This window comes from Muscardinus avellanarius, assembly GCF_963383645.1.
Source record: "Muscardinus avellanarius genome assembly, chromosome: 16".
NCBI classification, from domain to species: domain Eukaryota; kingdom Metazoa; phylum Chordata; class Mammalia; order Rodentia; family Gliridae; genus Muscardinus; species Muscardinus avellanarius.
The window spans coordinates 40442253-40452214 of NC_137802.1; the positions used below are offsets into that span (position 1 = coordinate 40442253).

At 34.4% G+C, this 9962-nt stretch overlaps 1 protein-coding gene across 1 annotated transcript in view; it reads right to left on the reverse strand.

The window, feature by feature from the left end:
- STXBP4 (syntaxin binding protein 4) overlaps window positions 1–8847 on the reverse strand; it is a gene marked incomplete at its 3' end in the record, with an annotated part of 152165 nt that extends 143318 nt beyond the window's left edge. Inside the window, exons 1-2 of the mRNA XM_080713409.1 lie at window positions 8787–8847; window positions 3755–3887 (exon numbers count right to left, since the gene is read on the reverse strand). Of these exons, the coding sequence (XP_080569535.1) occupies window positions 3755–3887; window positions 8787–8833 (180 nt within the window). The 5' untranslated portion in view covers window positions 8834–8847. The remainder of the gene's footprint in view (window positions 1–3754; window positions 3888–8786) is intronic.
- Window positions 8848–9962: the final 1115 nt, after the last annotated feature.

Below are 9962 nucleotides of genomic sequence, written 5' to 3' on the forward strand. Positions count from 1 at the left end.
TTTAAAGAGAGCTTTCAATTTCTTATCTGCTTTCTCTATATTATTAGCAACAAAAGAAAGACATAAACAAAAGCACTTGACATTTTCCAGGTGTCCGTGATGATAAAAACTCATCATGTTTTAAGCTGTGGTGATAAGGATGGAGATCAAAGAGACTGATAGGCTTAAGAGATATTTAGAGAGTCAAAAAGTCACAGCACGCGTGATTATGGGAGAGGAAGTACCAGGGAAGCTGGTAGGTTTTTCTGACTCTGTGACTGGAAAGTTTCATTCAAGCAGGAACATGCCCTGCTTGGGAAGATGAGAAGATGAGGATGTGAAGTGATTATAATGGATTCTGCCTTTTTCTGTTTTTTTTTTTTTTTTTTTTTTTTACTGTGATTGAACCCAAGGGCTCTACCTTCAGCTGTTTTTGTTTTTTATTTTCAAACAGGGTTTCACTAAATTGCTGAGAGTCTCAAAACATTGTTGAGGCTGTCCTCAAACTAATGATCCTCCTGTCTTAATCTCCCATGTTAAGATTATAGGCATGCACCACCCTGCCAGGCCCAGTGGAAATTTTTATCAGGAAATTGGGCAGGTGCTTATAAAGCTCAAAGGAGTATCTAGGCCAACAAATGGTCAAAGACTGAATGCTGATGACTCCAGACTAATACGGGTCTAGCTGATGAAAGGAACCCTGAAGTTCTAATATTTCCACAAGTCAGTATCTGGTATATTTGCTCTCAAGCTATAGGCAGCCTCCAGCTCTTACAGTTTGGAGAAGCTTCTTTCCTACTGGAACTGGAAAATTGTACTCATGACCCTATGTTTGAACTCTGAATATGCCAGGTGTGGTGGCGCGTGCTTGTAATCCCAGTGCTTGGGAAGTTGAGACAGGAGGATCTCGTAGGTTTGAAGCCAGCCTCAGCTACTTAGTGAGGCTCTCAGCAACTTAGTGAGACCCTGTTTACAAATAAAGTATAAAAGAGGTCTGAGAATGTAACCCGAAGGTAGAAAGCCTCTGGGTTCCATCCCTAGCACCACACACACACACACACACACACACACACACACACACAAATAAATTAATTTAAAAGAATAATGAACTCTGAATATGATTTTCAAGGAAGCAGGCTATTTTGGCTTCACTGAATCAGTTTTGTATTATCATATTTTAAGGAGAAAACATTTTGGGGGGTTGCTAATCATGATTCATTAAAGAAAACTCATTCTGAATTCCACTAATTTCCCTAAAGAATGGGAAGTTTATGCAGTCCAGATATAAACTTGGGATTGCCTATTGTGAATTCTGAAACATTATGATGTTAAAATTACAGCAAGTTATAAAGTACTCAAAGGCACTTAAAATATTAACAGTTGGTCAGATCCGCATCTTAACAAGAATAACCTATTCTATGAATAAATCTACCATGCAGAAATTTTGTGCAGATTATAAATTCACTGACATGCCTAAAACAGTATCTAGAACACAGTAAATGTATTATGATTATTAATAAACATTTTAAAATAAATTGTATAAATTATGTATTTATGGAGCAAATATGTATATAGCACTCCATCTTGAGGAAATATCCACAAATACATGTAATCACTGGAAAATTACTTTTTCTCTTACGCTTTTTTCTATTTTGGTTGGTTTCTTCTTTTGGACAGGACCAGATCATTAATAACTCTATGCTGCTCTCTAGTGGTAGAGAGAGAATATAGTCCACCTGAAAGTTTTGCTTTTTATTACTTTTCAATTAAATTCTAAGAAAACCAACAAGAAAAGCATGGATCATAGAGAAAACTTCTTAGTCGGTTATCACTGTCAATAGATAAAAAAGCTATTCAGCACCACTGATGCCAGCCTTTTACCCTAACTTCAAATGTTTTTCATGGAAATTAAAAGCATAATTGATACTTGTCTTAAAAGCAAATTCTTATTACTTGTTAGGCACCTTGATCTAGCATTGTCTTTTATGAAGTGCAATGTAAGAAATACATTAGCTATACTAAATAGCCCATCCTTTCTACCCCCTCAACTTTAAAACAAAAGTCATACTAAATATCTCAAGTCTTAGAAAAAATATTCACTTTTAATTGTTTGGATTTGTTCAAATTTAACATCTAAATATATTCTTATTTGGTTAATAATTTATTTATTTATTTATTTTTAAAGTTTTTTTTTTTTTTTTTTTTTTTTGGTGGTACTGGGGTTCCTGGAAGCCCTTCTTCCTCCGGGCTACACTCCCAGACCTACTTTATATTTTTGAAACAGGGTCTCTTACGCCAGCACGGCAAGCTTCGAACCTGCGTGATCCTCCTGTCTCCGCCTCCCAAGCGCGGGGATTACAAGCGTGCGCCACCACGCCCGGCCTTGGTTAATAATTTAAATTGAATGGTAGCTAGGCATGCTGGCCATGCCTGTAATCCCAGTACTGGATGGTGAGAGTGTTCAAGGTCAGCTTCAGCAAGTTCAAGGTTAGCCTTTGTCAATAGTGAGACGCTATTTCAAAATTTAAAAACAAAATTAAAAAATGGCTGGGGTGTAGGTCAATGAGAGAACGCCCTTTGGTTTAATCCCTAGGGCCACAAATAAATACATTAATAAATAATTATATCTTAAATTTGTTACATAATACTTAGAACTTGGAATATTTTTGGAAAGTATGTTTAGAAAATTTCTTATTTGAATAGACTTGAAACAATTAAAATCATAATTATTTTGAAAGTTATAATGAAAAAAAGTTGTGATTTGGAAAAAAAATTCAGCTAAACAAATAAACTGCTCATTAAACAAGTGTTTATAGTAGAAGAAAAGGTAAGAGTAGGAATATTGACTTAGCCCAAATGAAAAGAACAACAAAAAGATGAACAAACTTGATTATAAGAGACCCTTTCTTATGCTACATAGTTTGGTATTAGAGGATTCTTTTATTAAATTAAATTATTTATATTCCATGACTCTCTAAAAAGAATTGGAGATGGTGTTAACAAATGACATATATAATCATATTAGTAAACAGAAATGGCAAGTGAAATCCAGAAGAGAAGACAATGCAAACATAGTAACTAGCTTGTTAGCTCAGTTGTTGGGGTTCTGCTTTAAATATAGGTCTGAGCTCCCAAACAACAAAAGCAAAAAGGAAGTCATGACATTACATATTTCCTAAACTGAAGGACTTTGCTGCACTAAAGGAATTTGTTAAAATTTGTTAAAAACAAAACAAAACACATTTTTTTAAATCTTAATTCTAAATCAGTCATGTGGGGAAATCATGAGTTATATAACCAACACATTCAATTAGATTTAATACAAGTTCAGAAATAAATATATTTTTGTTTCCTGTTTTTCCTTGTTGTCTTTTACTTTACATTTAGGTGAAGCTAAATATGATTCAAGTCCAACTAATCTAATCCAAATTCAGAGTGGTAGATAGATAACATGTCTTCAAATAAAATCTTCTCACCTCTATATTCTCTACTTAAAATAAGTTAAGCAGCATATTACTAGCATATATATAATATATATACATATAATATATATATTATATGTATATATATAATATATATATATATATATATATATATATATATTCCCTTTAGTCAGTCTTACTTGCCTGTTATTTTCATATACAAAGAACCTGTATGTTTTGCTGAGGACATTCAGTTACTACTAAAAATTTACTAATAAAGTCGAAAAACAAATCTCACCACCATGGGGTGCCCTATTTTTTTTAAATGGGGGTATTTTTATCTTCATTTTTACCTTATAACAGTCTCCTCCAGGAATGATTTCTTGAATATATACCAGTGGACCTTCCTTCCGGTTAATTCCTCCTAGGATCTTTAGACCAAGGCCTGTGTCCTTGGTAATAGTAATCATCTGAAAGGCAGGATCCCTATGATGAAGTAAATTAACACTCACAGGTTAGGCTACAGGTCTGTACCTATATTTTCTTTAAACTACTTATTAAATCAAATTCTTAGCTCTAGACAACCCAAAATACTTAATAAGCTCTAGCAACTATATTTTTAAAAGTATGGTGATAGAAAAGCAATCAGAGATTTCCCGAATAAAATTTTAATTCTCTTTCACAAAAAATAAAAGAACTTATAGCAATAATGTATATTTCTTTGGAAGAGAACAAAGAAAAATATTTAAAGATAAATTTAGAGATTTATTACAAGTGAAGAGATTTGTTTTCAGCTGATTATTAGGCTACCTTTAAAGACTCCAAAACTAAATATTTTAATGAATTAGACAAGTAACTTAGTAACTTTATTTATTTATTTATTTGTTTGTTTGTTTGTTTGTTTTTGGTACTGGGGATTGAACCCAGAGGTATTCTACCTCTAAGCTACACCTCCAGCCCTATTTTTTATTCTTTTTTTTTTTTGGTACTATGATTGGAACCCAGGGGCTCTTCTACCTCTGGGCTATACTCCCAGACCTATTTTTTATACTTTATTTGGAAACAGGGTCTCGCTAAGTTGCTGAGAGCCTCACTAAGTAGCTGAGGCTGGCTTTGAACCTGCATGATCCTCCTGTCTCAGCCTCCCAAGCACTGGGATTACAAGCAAGCGCCACCACAACTGGCTATTCTTTATTTTAAGACAGGGTCTAACTAAGTTGTGGACAGACTTACTAAGTAACTGAGACTGACCATGAACCTGCAATCCTCCTGTCTCAGCCTCCTGAGTGTTAGGATTACAAGCGTGTGCCTCATCCCCAGCTAACAAGTAACTTTAAAAGCTATGTTTGTGGACATTAAAAGCAAAACAAATATCATCTCCATTGAATATAAAAGCGTTTTATCTTTTTTAATTTAGCAAGTATATTTTTCTGTTAAGAAAAAAACTTGCTGTAATAGGAAAATCCAGCTGTAATTTCTACCACATACAAAAGAATATGCCATTAAAAAAGAAGAAACTGTTAAAAGAATTCTACAAAAGGTATACTACCAAGTTGTGCTCTTGAACACTCTGGTAAAAGCAGAGAATTTTACCATTCAAATAAAACTTTAATAAAGTTTGAAATACAGCTTAGAGCCATCTTTTTATATGTTACATTCTGAGTAATATGCTAAGCAATATACATACATAATGTAGTTTAAGCTAACAATTATATAACTTTTAAGATTCTTACCCTCATTTTCCTAAAAGATCCCAAATCTTGGCAAGGTCACAAAGCTAGAGGGCAGCAAAGTGGCATAGTCCAATCTGCTGGTGTATTAAGTCATTGTTGAATATAGGACTTCAATATAGAGTTATTTTAGAGGGTCAGGTGTAGCTTAGTGGTAAGAGCATGCCTAGCATGTGTGAGGTCCTGGGTTCAACTCTCAGCACTAGAAAAAAAAATTTATTGCATACCCTATATATAATTATAATTTTTAGAAAAAGTTTTTTTACCCTCTGTCACAGAACTTCTACATATTATCTTCATTCTACATAATAAATTCTACATAATAAATAATAGAAGAAAAAAGAAATTTAAAAAATTTACAAATTCCCTTTGTTTTTGAATATTTTTTTCTCTGTATAGCACATAATTTAGAGTTACATTATGTTAAATTAATCTCTAGTGTTGAAAACCCTATCTGGTTACTAGGACAACAGGCAATTAGCTCAAAAAAAGGGAAGAAGGTAGAGAGGAATGGATCCAAAATGTTCTCCTGACATAGATTCCAGCATCCCGGTCCCTTCTTTATGGGATATTCGGTTGCAAAAGCACAAAGGAATGAAGCCTAGAAATGGGAGAGAAAGAATAAGGGAGCAAAGGTACCTCACTAATGAATCTCTCCAGTAACCTTTTTTTTTTTTTTGTGGTACTGGGGTTCCTGGAAGCCTGTCTATCTCCGGGCTACACTCCCAGACCTATTTTATTTTGGGAAACAGAGTCTCCTAAGCCTGCGCGGCTGGCTTCAAACCTGCGCGATCCTCCTGTCTCTGCCTCCCATCTCCAGTAACCTTTTAAACTTTCCAAATGTGACTCACCTTCAACAGGGATGCATATACTCTCCTAACATATTATTATTTCAGTTAAAGGATCCCTCTTTTTCTCATCCCAACAAAGCATTAACAATTAACAACAGTGTATTTACTTTTAATATTTTTATAAATCTATCTAAATTATTATTATGAATTGAAATTATACCAAACAAACAGTTTAAGATTGTGCTTTTTTCCAAAATTGTTATATTAAATCTCCATGCTTTTAAAAGTTCTTCTAAACACAGTATTAAATTTATATACATAGCTAGGATCTTATTTTAAAATTACTCTTATTGGTATTATTATTAGTTATTATTCTTGGTACTAGGGACTGAGCCCAATGGTGTTCTACCTCCAAGCTACATATACCTCCAGTTTTTTTTTATTTTGATTTTGAAATAGGGTCTTGCTAAGTTGCTGAGACTAGCATGTGATCCCCCTTCTCAGCTGCCCAAGGACTGGAATTACAGACAAGTGCCACCACATATGGCTTAAAACTACCCTATCACTAAGAATTTAAATGATCTAATTTTGCTAATAAAATTATTTTGCTAGTCAGGCGTGGTGGTGCATGTTTATAATCCTAGTACTTCAGAGGCTGAGACAGAAGGATCGAAGGTTTGAGGACAGTCTCAGGAGGTAGTGAGACTCTCATCAACCTAGCAAGACCTTGTTTCCAAATAAATAAAAGCAGTCTGTGGGTGTAGCTTGGAGGTAAAATGCCTCTGGGTTCAATTCTCAGTATCACAAAATAAATTAAATAAATAAATAAAAAAAATATTTTTCCTGTTACTCAACTTTAATTGTAATCAGAAAATTACAGGTTACAATTGTGCAGAGATACTACTATTCACCTCTCAGATTAACAAAAATTTAAATTCTGAACAACATACACGATCACAAAGTTATAGGAGAAGTAGTACTTTTATACATTGCTGGTATGGATGTAAAATGGCAAAACCTCTAAAGAGAGAATTTGGTAATCTCTAATAAAAAAAATACCCTCTTATCCAGCAATCCCATTTTTAGAAATATATCTCAAAGATATTCTAGAAAACAATGCAAAAATGATTTATATATCAGATTCTTCATTTTGGTATAATTCACATTCACCCAAAATTATAAACAATCTAAATATCTGTCTAGAAGTTACTGGCTGAGTCAGGCATAGTGGTGCACCTTTGTAATTCTAGTACTTGGGAGACTGAGACAGGCCAGCTTCATTAACTTAGTGAGGCCCTCCACAACTTGGTGAGACCCTGTTTAAAAATAAAAAAATAATAGGACTGGGGGAGTACCTCAGAGGTGGAATGCCCCTGGGTTCAATCCCCAGGACAAAAAAAAAAAAAAAAAAGTTCCTGGCTGAAAAAGTATGAATAACTAAAATATTATGCAGTTTTCACAAGGAACAAGAGAGATCTTTATAAGCCAATAGAAAGTGGTCACCAGGATATACTTTTAAGTTATGCTCCCTTTCAGTTAGAAATATTCTAGAGTAGAATAGAATCCAAATATATATAGTTTGTGTGTGTGTGTAATCTCTATATGAAATGCATATATATATATAAATATATATATATATGTATGTATATAAAATCTGCATGTGCATGCATTTGCTTCTGCAAAAAGAAGACCTAAAAAAACCCATGAATAAAAAGGTTACTTATAAGATGAATAAGGACACAAAGGAAAGGATAAAAGCAAGACTCCTCTGTTGTACTTTGTTAACTATAAGTCATATGCTTGCAAAAGGACCACCAACTCTTCCCATCCCTGTCTGCATGGCTGTTGGCAATGTGACTTCACTGTTCCCTCCTATTAAAAGTAAAGTCTACATCTCTCCTCCTTGAATTTGTACTTGGCTATTTGATAGCTTTGGCCAACATGACACCAGCAAATGTGAGGAAATAGACATTTGAAAAAGACATATGCTCGTTGCCAGGAACCAGCTCACACTCTGCTGTGGTGTGAAAAGCTGAGCTAGTCTCCTGAAGGATGAAGGACTTTGTTAAATTAGACTTCAACCATACAGCCTTCTTCCTTCCTGAGGCCTCAGAACTAGTGGAAAAAAGCCATCCTACATCACCTGGTACAGCCCAGAGCCTCCCAGGACACCCACAGAATCAGAGGAGAAGAAAAGAAAAAAAAAAGCTCACTGTCTTAAGGCACATTGGAATGATTAGTCAGCAAAATCTATTCATATACTTTTTATGCTGAAATTATATTTACATATTCAAAAAGTCAAGTGAAATTTTTAAAAGATTCAATTGCTACACATAATTCTAGAGAGGCTACAGAATTTGCATGTGCATTGATTTACATTGTGCTATGGATTTGTGCTGTATGGAGGTGGTGGAGCCTTTAGGAGGTGGGGCATAGTTGGAGGAAGTCAGGTCACTGGGGAATGTCCTTGAAGGGAATATGAGGACCCTGGTCTCTTCCTGTCTCTCTCGGTTTCCAGGCCACCATGAGGTGAACAGCCGTGGTTCCTGTCATCACGGACTATGCCACCAGAGGCCCAGTGTCAAGGCCACATGGGCTGAAACCTCCGAAACTGTCAGCTGAAATAAATCGCTACTTCTTATAAGTTGATTATCTCAGGTATATTTGTTACAGAGATAGAAAACTGACTAACACACATCGAAATACCAGTGATTCCATGTGTTATTTGATTCATTACCCATCACTGCCATGCTAGACCACATAAGACAGCTAGCTGTTAAAGCTTTTTAACTAAATGCTCATTAATATTCCATGGAATTTCTAAGTATGATATTTCAAAACATATTAATTTTAATTTATATTACTTTTCAAGTAGACTGGAGGACACAGCAGCAGATGAATTTTTATTCATGTTTTGCCACAGTTTCCTTGGATTTAACAGCTGTGTAAATGAAGAGCTTGAAGAGTCTAGAAATTCTTCTTCTCCTAAGATTGGAATGGTAAAAAATAAATAGAACAGTCAAATTTAATTCCAATTTTGCATAAAAACATTATATGTACTTGGCACATAAACAATATATGCCCATGTATAATACTTGAGGTATATTATATATTTTAGGCTATGATATTTTAGTCATTGATAACATCTGAAGTGTAAAGACAGCTCTTTAGACAGATAGATGGGCCTATATGTACATCATTATTAATCTGTACCTATATAAAATCTGCATTCTCTGGAAAAAGAAAAGAATACAGCAAAGCTTTGGGTAACTATTACAGTTTCACCAACTAGTAAAATTAAAAATCACACAATAATAAAAGATCAAGGAAAATGTCTCCTGTGAGTACAAGGCTATTAAGTTTATAGTCACAAAAATAATTATACAATATACTTGAGGAAAACAGAAATTCATAGTCTCACCAACTCTCTTGAGGGGCTTCCTGCAGATCCTATATTATTCTGACTCATATTACTCTGTGAGCCACTTGAGCACTTTCCTATGAAAAGAAGAAAAAAAAAATCTCATTTGGCTTCACTGCAACAATTACAGAGGACAGTGTAATTTCACTTAACTAAAACAAGCTATATTTAAATAGAGGTGTACTACTCCTGCATTAGATATAGGAAAAAAGGAACTAGTCTTTAACATTTTGAATTTGCTACTTGTAACCTTTTGACTTATATTATGGACTCTAGGGAGAGAAAGAAGATACTCTCTAAGGTCAAGATATCACTTTTAACTGAAAATAAAAAAATTATCTTTACCATGGTACAAATGATTTACAACAAACACAAGATATTTGAGGAACAAAATAGGATCATTTAGCATAACTCTCTTATTGAAGAATGGAACAGTTAGATTCAGAGATGTTGTGTGCTTTTCCCACACAATGGGGAAACAGTCAGTGGTTGATCTCCTAGCTAAAACTCTGGATGCAGAGCCCTCAGCATGGATCTTGAGCTCCACAGACCTTGACTCCAATTTGAGCTTTGGGGCTTTTCCATGCCTCAGCTTTCATAGCTGCAGTATGTGTCTCAT